Here is a 9,453-nt window from a genome sequence, read left to right as displayed (position 1 = left end):
TTTTGTATAATTTATAACACAACCCTTTAACCTAATATCTTAAAATTCCTAAAACTCAATACAATTTTTCATTAGTAAAACAACTGTTGCTACTAAGAAGTGCAAAATTAAATGTAATTATTACAACAACTGGGATTTATAATAATTCGATTATAAACCACTTTTGTTAAAATATATTTGTGCATCATAGGTTTGATTCTCAAATTAAAAAAAATTTTAGGCGGTCGAAATTAAATTATAATTTTTACAATAATAAAATTGTAATTTAAAGGAATAAATTAAATTTTTATATTTGTATAGTTTAATGTTTAGGGTTTAGGATTAAAACTAATTATTCCGATTCATTTGAATTTAGACAACCATTTATCTAGTTCATTCTATATACATATTTTAAAAATTCCACATCATCATACTGCGGCGTGGTAATTTCTGATGCCTTTTGTCAGTAATGTCAATGAAGTTAACGGTCAGACCGGTCAACTGATGGTTTCCGTTAACGGAACGGGTCAATTGATTTTTTTAGGTCACTAAAAACTCAATTGTGTGCATCTTTTTCGTAAGCTTTTTACTTTATAGTGAGATCGTATGTATTAAATGAAACAAACTAATTTTTAGAAACCATTTCTTTATATAGAATTAAAATACCACATATTTTGAAATTTTCTAAGACTGTGTTTGGGAGAAAAATTGTAAAATTTTGAAGATTTTTAAAATGTTTGTATTTTAGAATTTATAAATTCAAAATGCTAGTAATTATAATTACTTAATTTGGATAAATATTTTTTAAGAAAACTTGGGTGATTGGGATTTTACAAGTTAAAACTAATTATTAAATAAAAATAAAATAAAAATATTAAAATAAATAATTGTTACAAAATAAATAGAAGAATCAGAGATAGGAGAGTATAGGAGAAGTATTTTTATTAATAAATAGGGATGTTTACAATGTTTATCCAAAACCTATTTATAAATATAAGAAGTATAAATGAAATAAAATTCTACCGCTAATGACTATTAGAGTTCTAAAGCACGTTAAATTTATCTTAATTTTGATGGACATCTACTTAATAATAAAATATTCTCAACAAAATATCCTATACCACTATATTTGTAAAAAAATTATAATTATTTCTAATAAAATAAAAGTTTAAAATATATATTAAAGTTAAGTAAAATGTGTTTTAAAGTTTATTTTTTAATTTTATAGTGGACCATGTGTGTTAAAAATAAAATAATGAATTTTTTGAAAACCCAACTTTTGGTGGAATTTGGAAAAGGAAATTCAACCACTTAAATCCCTCTTAAAATTCCTCATACATTTCCAATTTCTATTATTTTTACCCAAAAAGTAAATTGATTTTAGAATTTCTTGATATAAATGAAATCATTTCACTAAAATTTTTTATTCAAACACAACCTTATTATTCAATAAATCTTAAATCCAAGAATTATCAGGGCTTCATCTTGAAATTTTGGAAACGAGTTTGGGGAGTTGTTTGCTTGAAATTGATCCAAGGATCTTTGAGGCTTGAAATTGATCGAGACTTGATCTTGAAGAATGAGTTTGATATACTTTATGTTTATGCAACTAAATTGGGCAGAGTTTTGATCCAAGGGATTTTGAGATTTAATCTTTGATAGATGAATTTGCTTCGAGAGTCTTCTAAACTTGATCTTAAAGAATGTTTTTAGCATCTTTTCTATTAATTGAGCACCCATGTTACATTAGTTCGATTATTTTGGTCACTCTCGTTAAAATCACAAACGGCAAGCTGGCATGATAGTTAAAAAATTGGTATAATAATAAATTTAGCCCTCAAATTTTACATATTATATCAATTTAATTATAATTTTAAAATGAACCCTGAAATTTACAAATATTTTTAACTTATCCTAATCCTAAAAAATAAAAAATACATAAATCTTTTCAAAATAAATATAATAATAATTATCTAAAAATTATAAGGTTATCTTATCCAAATTCCAACTTGATGCAAACTAAAAGTGGAACCTTTGACGACGTTATCAATTATTATGTCCAATATTATCTAAATCTGTGTGTCTGCACATCAAAATAATATCAACCTCTACTTTTTCTTGATTCTACGAATTCACCTCCACCGAAAAACATAATGCTAAACTATAAGTCAGAATTTTCTTTAAAATTACTATATCTTATGACTGTCGGGTGATAAAAGTAATATTTTAAAAATTATATTTCTAAGTTTATTTATTTAATAACGAATAAATACTAAATTTATATATAAATTTTGATTTGATGCGAAGTTTGATTTGTGGTTTTTATATGTATATACATGAAATTTTGATTTTATTTCAGTCAGACACATTTTAAAAATAAATATATATTTATTTTCATATTGGATTAATATAATTGTTTGTGCATGCAATATATTAATGTGAAGTTGTGCTAATTCGATAATTTGCTAGTGGTTTGTGAAAATTGAATAAAATCAAATTTCATATATAAAATTGCACAAAATCAATATTTATGTATGGCATTGCACATTAGATCAAAATTTATGCATGGATTTGATATTTATCCCTATATAATATGAGTAGAGACATGGTAGTTCTAAAAAAAGAGAAATAGATCATTTTTAAGGAATGTAAATTTTCAAAAGAAAATAGTAATTTTTTTATTCCTATCTATACTTTATTAAGTTGATGTTACTCATCAATCGATTTAGGAATTAGTAAAAACTATTTTATCTACTAAGTAAGTTATATGATTACATGGGTGTAGTTATTTATTTATTTTTATATATTTTGTAAATTCATAAAAATTGTCTATAATGAAATTTGAACCAATGACCATGCATATAATTTTTTTATTTACCATTTACACTAAAAAGCAATTTTTTGTTTTCTTTTATGAAACTTTAATAACTATGTTTGTGTATACTAATATTGAGGTAGTTTTACAAATTAACTCGACACCAATTCAAGATTGATAACAAAACAAAGGTAAACAATTGTATTCATAATCGATGTGTTTAAATTTCGTTTTACTTACAATTTGATCAATTTTTTCATTTTAATATCATACATATTTCATGTGTTAGTATTAATTAGTTTTGTACTTTATTATATGTTATTTTCAAACACTCTTCTATATTCTAAATATGTAATTTACATTCACATACACTCGTGATAAGGTTTGTAGTTTAGTTTAAATTTTATTGATTTTATTGTTATTTCATTAATTGAGTTGGTAACACGAGAGCAAAGTATAAATAATTGAATTAAAATAATTTAAAATAGAGTCAAGTTATACAAATATTGTTTTCATAAGTTGAAAAAAAGAAAACCTGTAATGGATGGAACTAAAAGGTTGTATTAAAAACAATATACAGACATTTATGGAAAAAGGAACATTTCTTTTTTCACTTAAAAGGAGCGTGCAAGCCAGGGTTGTTTAAAGCGCGTAGATAAAAACCATAATTTCAAACTCAACGTACAAAAAAAAGAAGATAAAAATTGAACTGCGCGTAGATGCAGTTACCTTTCCATACAAATGCCTTCCACCAAGCTGTAAGTATATTTATATATATACCCTTTAATTCTAGGTTTTCTTCACCTTCATTTTTGAATTATCTTTTTTTAGTTTTTACCATCCACGACCCCCATTGCTGAAAACCCAGAAAGAAAAATATGGGGAGAGGAAGAGTGGAGCTGAAGAGGATAGAAAACAAGATTAACAGACAAGTGACCTTCTCTAAGAGAAGAAATGGCTTACTCAAGAAAGCTTATGAGCTTTCCGTGCTTTGTGATGCTGAGATTGCTCTTATCATCTTCTCCAATCGCGGCAAGCTCTATGAGTTTAGCAGCTCAGGGTATATTAATACAAAACTACGTTAAACAATCTACTCATAGTCCTTTTTCATTTCTTTCTCTTACCTTAACTTTAGATATTCTCAAGTTTTCTAGTCATTTACATCTACTTTGGTTATGGATTGTGCATAATGGTTCCTACCATGCAAAACTCCATCAAAGTCTTGTCTTTTCTTCAGTTTCTCTTGTTCTTACTGCTCTCTCACTAACATCTGAAGTGGTTGTGGGTTCACATGGTTTTTCCTTGGCTTTTGGGTTCATGTCTAGGAACCCTGAGTATATCAGCTTTTTTCAGTGATAAATTGACACGTTTCATCTCATTCGGAAATGAAACAAAAAAAGGACCTTCCTTTTTCCTCTAAATTGGGTCTTGCTCTCCGGTTCTTGGCCTTGCTAAGGTTTTTTTTCATTTATCAACAGTTCTGGGAATACTAGTACGAAAGGCAACTCTTTTCTTTCACAAGAAGGCTTAAACAAAACCCCCCCATTACGAGTTACGACGACATTGCTCAGATATCCTTTCACCACGTCCCTTGTCCTTCATAATTCACAACTTTTGACTTTGGCTCTTGGTTTCTTTGACTGCTTCTAATTTGAAGGCCTTTTACAAGGTTTAATGTAGAATTTGCACTTTAAAATTTAACTTCTCTTTTCTTCTATTTTATTTATATATACATATATATATTAATGGTACATATATATGTGGTTTTCCTTTTAAAATTATCTTGTCCAACAGAATTAATTTCTTAGTGAAGAGTTTTTAGCTAAATACATCATAGTTTTGTTTCTGAAACTGTTATAAATAAGCTATATGTTGAGCTAAAGTTAATATTTTGCTTCAATTTATGCAATAAAGCTCACTCTCACATGCTGTTTGCAATTAAGTAGGAAAACCAGTTCCACATTGAGTTAAATGAAAGTAAAATACAGCAAGAAAAAGCTACAAAGGGGCCAACTGGATAAAGTTTTTATGGTTGGATTTTACTTTAATTGGGTATTATTTATTGTAACAAAAGTAATTATGATCATACCCTTCCAAGTTTAATCTATAAATCATTGAAAACCTTGTTCCTCAGAAATATTGAGGGCCGGATTCAGTGTATTTGCTCTATCTTTTTTTTCTACTTTCTTGAATCCCTTGCATGGAAGTTCATCATGATTATGCTTAGAAATGTCAAGCCTTATGCTGCTTTCACTAATCATTGTGTGTAAATAAGTTGATTGTCACCTTTCTACTTGCTTTATTGGCAGTATGACCAAGACCCTTGAGCGATATCAACGTTGCTGCTTTATTCCTCATGACAATACCCATGAACGTGAAACTCAGGTTTTTAATTATAAGAGAATCGTAGAGGGACTAAATTGCTCACTTTTGTAATAGAGCGACTAATTTAGAGTTTTGCCTATTGTAGAGGAGCTGTGAAGCAAGTTTATACATTTACCCCTACATGCTTATGTTTTGGGAATCATTATTAGTGAGCATGGCTATTGTTCTTTAGTTGTCTTTGCTTTTATCAATGCAGAGTTGGTACCTAGAAGTAATCAAGTTGAATGCAAAATATGAAGCACTGGAACGCACTCAAAGGTTGAGTTCAAATCAGTGTAATTATATATACTTGCATCGATTCATAAAATTCATTATATAGTATATGTTTAATCAGGCATTTGCTTGGAGAAGATCTTGGACCATTGAATATGAAAGAACTGCATAACCTTGAGAAGCAACTTGAAGGAGCTCTTGCAAGGGCTAGACAACGGAAGGTGGTTATATAATATTTGGATCTAATCCCACTAATTTAAAACCTGAAAGTTTTCTCCTTTTATCTTCACTCCAAAATTTCTCTTTCTTTACTGTTGTCAACTGCAGACACAGATTATGATGGAACAAATGGATGACCTACGCAAAAAGGTACTTCCATGAGTAATACTCAATCAATACACTTAAATTTCATTCACCAACTTTGGTACGCTAATTCCTCACCTGTTAATCAATTTGTACTAATTCGGTGCATCAATTTAAAAAAAAATATTTTTATACGCATTTAAATATAAAATATTCATTTTCATACTATAAAAATTAAATAAAATTTTCGGTTCAATTCTGGAAACCGAATTAAATACATTTAAATAATACTGATCAAATTCAAACTCTAAACAATCCAACAAACGTGTTTTTCGATTTTCCTGCTTTTCTTACTCGGCATTACTAAGTGAAGTTGACATGGTGGTGAATGTGGATGAGCTTTTTCGTCTTAATTATCTCATATGGCTAACAACGTTTTTCATGTTTTGGCAGGAGCGTCAGCTTGGAGACCTTAACAAACAGCTGATAGTCAAGGTTATACTTTGCACTTCAACTTTGATCTATACTAAGCTCCCTTTGGATTTCATCACATGTATTTTATCATATAATTAATACAAATCAATAAAAATAAAAGTGTTATTAATTCACTAATATAATTATTATTTAAAACAATGGTAAATTACACAAATATTCACTCAACTTTGATATCAATAACAAAACACTCATTCAACTTTCAATTTAGTCACTCAACTTTCAAAAAATAACAAACCGTCCAAGTAACCATTTTTTGTTACAGATGTAACGGAAAGTTGACTTGTTATTTAACTAGCCACGTTGGCATCCTAGTTGTCGTTTAAACAACCGTAATTTAAGAACCCCAGCTGGGTAGAAGAAGAAGAAGAAGAAGAAGAAGAAGAAGAAGAAGAAGAAGAAGAAATGAAGATACCCTAGATATGACCGTTTTATTCCTCCAAGGTAGAGTCACCACCCAGTTTGTTGTTGTCCCTTTGAATCTTTGTGCCCCAGGCTACTTCGTTGAATCTTTATCCCCTTTTTTCCTTCTCTTCTTCTCCTCTCTTTTTCTTTTTTTTTTCTTAACTCTAGTCACCGTCGTTCATGGCCTTCTCCTACCAATATTCATCACCAAACAACTTATCTTTGCCTCTTCTCAAATCTCACTTCAAATTTTCCAATAGACCTTCAAAATCCCAAGATTAAGACCTCAAAGCTTCGAACAAGGCTTCAACGGGTCTCCACCATTCACTGTTGGATCACCACCATATTTAGGCAACAACTCTTTTTTGACCAACCATGACTCTTGATTGCTCGGATCATCAAACTGGTGGTTCGAGTTCTCCAACTCGTAAAACCCAAAATAGGTTTAAGTTTCTTTTATTTTGATTCTCTTTCTTTTATAGTTTTTATTTTTATTTTTCTCTTTTGATGCAAGCTAGTTTGGGATTCTTGTTATTTTTTTGCTGGTTTGATCTTGGATGATTACTATTTGGTATTTTTGTTTTTGGTAGGGATTTCATGAGTCTGATATGTTTAGGGGTTGGGATTTGATGGTTATGGTGGTGGTGTCTTGGAAAAAGAGTGACAGTGAGTGATGTTGGTGTAGTGATTAAATGATAGTGGGCTTGTGGAGGTGGCCAACGTCAAGAGTGGTGGTGAGGGAGCCGAGAGGGATGAAGAAAAATGGTGAAAAAGCCCCCCTTTTCTCTTTCTACTTTTTATGTTTAATAGTGGTGCATGACAGGGATGGCAGGAAACTTGTCCCGTTAGGCCTATAAAGGAAAATATTAATGGGTGACTGATTTGTCACTTTTCGATAACGTTAGTGACCGATTTGTTGTTTTTTGAAAGTTGAGTGACTGAATTGAAAGTTGAGTGACTGTTGGTGTAATTTATTTTTAAAACAAATATAATTTTAATAACTTATTAATTTTATAATATCAAATAAATTTACATTTTTATTATTTAAATTTATTTTAATTTAATGTCCTTAATAGTTTTATATAAGGTTTTGCCTACTTTTAAGCATAATGTTTAATTTAGTCCTCAATGTTTACCTCTTTTTTCAATTTGACCTTTATTTTTTTTAGTTAAATTTAGCTATTAATATTTTAAAAGAGTCAATGCGCTTTTTTAATGAAAATAATGTCTAAAATATTACTTTTTAACAATGTTGGCGTGATAGTACATGTATACTTTATGCTAAAATTTTACTATTTGTCTTATATGCTGCATCAACTAATTTAAAAATTATAAAAATATTCGAAAAAATTAAAAAAATACAAAAAAACATAGCATGAAATAAACCTGCTGCAGTATTTAAAATTTGCGCCTATTAGTCCAGGAAAATGTAATATCTGCTGTTTCATAGTGGCCAATGTTATATTCACTGTATTTGGGGTTTCAGCTTGAAGCAGAAGGACAAAACCTGGAAACAATCCAGGGTTTATGGAGTTGTTGTGGTGCAGAAGCAACTGAAAACTTTCCTCTGCATCTGTCTCAGACACAACCTACGGAATGTGATCTTCAACCTGTTTTGCAAATAGGGTACTGTTAATATATATACACATCTTTAGCACTTTTTTTTTGTTCTTCTAGATGAAGCCCTAAGTGATGATGGATTATTGTTTGCATCTGAAACAGTATCAAGATACTTCTCTATATATTTTCCACACTTGGCAAAAATATTAAGATACAAACATATAGTGTTTATGGACAGCTAACCTCACACAAAATTCACCCCTTTCAACCTCTATAAAATCAATGTGCCATGTCTCTTCAATGCTTTCATTTTCATAGGTACCTTAAACTGATTAAACTTGTATATGACATAGTATATAGTTGGTTGGTTGGTTGACTGTTCACAAATACTAGTTAATGGCTCTGCTAAATTTGACCTTCAGAAAGAAAAAAAACCATCCATTGCATATGATTCAATGTTATCATCACCATTGTTTGTTTGTTTTTAATGTTATTCTTAATTTTTCTGACTGCTTCTATTAATGCGTCAGGTATCATCACTATGTTGAGGCTGAAGGATCTTCAGCCCCCACAGGCATGGCTGGTGAGACCAATTTCATCCATGGATGGGTCATTTGAGCCCTCCATCGATCTACACAACTATATACATATATAGATATTGTGATTTCTTCTCTTGCTTATTGTTTTTTTGTAATTCTGTCAACATCTATATATATATATATATATATATATATAACATGTTACTGTTATATTTCAGGCACTACAATACCCATTTGAGCCTTCAAGACCGTCTTGTAGGCTTACTGTAGCCCTTATGTATAAGTTATTTAATATAGTTTTAGTGCGAACATATTACTCTATAAATCTCTCTTGAATTTAGTACCACGGATTTACAAATTACATTTTTACTTTCTTTTTTTTTTTACAACTTATATTTAGTGCTAGTAGTTCTCTCCTTCAATAATGTCATCTCTAATGTTTGAACCTGCATTGTCTTCTTGGGAGTGCAATGTGACTTGCCACTACACTAAACACCTATTGGTCTTACTTGATTTTCTTAAAATCCTGTAGATTTACCTATGGAACCTCGAATCCTCTTTTACTTTAAGAAGTCGATAATGATGGGAGTCAACTTTAACTTGGGCGAGATTGGATAAATGTATTTATAGGTATGATAAAAAAGAATTTTGCTAGAAGTCGCAGCCTATCGGCATAAACTACAATCGATATAGGTAATAGAGTTAAACAATTAAAATTCATTATAACTTCAAACTCAACAACTATAGGTGTCAAGTTCTTTA

General features: G+C 29.7%; 1 protein-coding gene across 1 annotated transcript; it reads left to right on the top strand.

Moving 5' to 3' along the window:
- The first annotated feature begins 3,528 nt into the window (after positions 1–3,528).
- On the top strand, positions 3,529–9,034 carry LOC105797431 (agamous-like MADS-box protein MADS3). The gene is made up of 8 exons (XM_012627412.2): positions 3,529–3,854; positions 5,104–5,179; positions 5,376–5,437; positions 5,514–5,613; positions 5,720–5,761; positions 6,149–6,190; positions 8,079–8,218; positions 8,683–9,034. The coding sequence occupies exons 1-8, from the start codon at positions 3,673–3,675 to the stop codon at positions 8,768–8,770; spliced, it is 732 nt and encodes a 243-aa protein (XP_012482866.1). The 5' UTR covers positions 3,529–3,672; the 3' UTR covers positions 8,771–9,034.
- The last annotated feature ends 419 nt before the right edge of the window (positions 9,035–9,453 follow it).

The sequence above is a fragment of the Gossypium raimondii genome, chromosome 7, assembly GCF_025698545.1.
Source record: "Gossypium raimondii isolate GPD5lz chromosome 7, ASM2569854v1, whole genome shotgun sequence".
Taxonomy (NCBI): domain Eukaryota; kingdom Viridiplantae; phylum Streptophyta; class Magnoliopsida; order Malvales; family Malvaceae; genus Gossypium; species Gossypium raimondii.
Note: the sequence above shows the minus strand (reverse complement) of the source record. Positions and strands in the feature narration are given on the sequence as shown.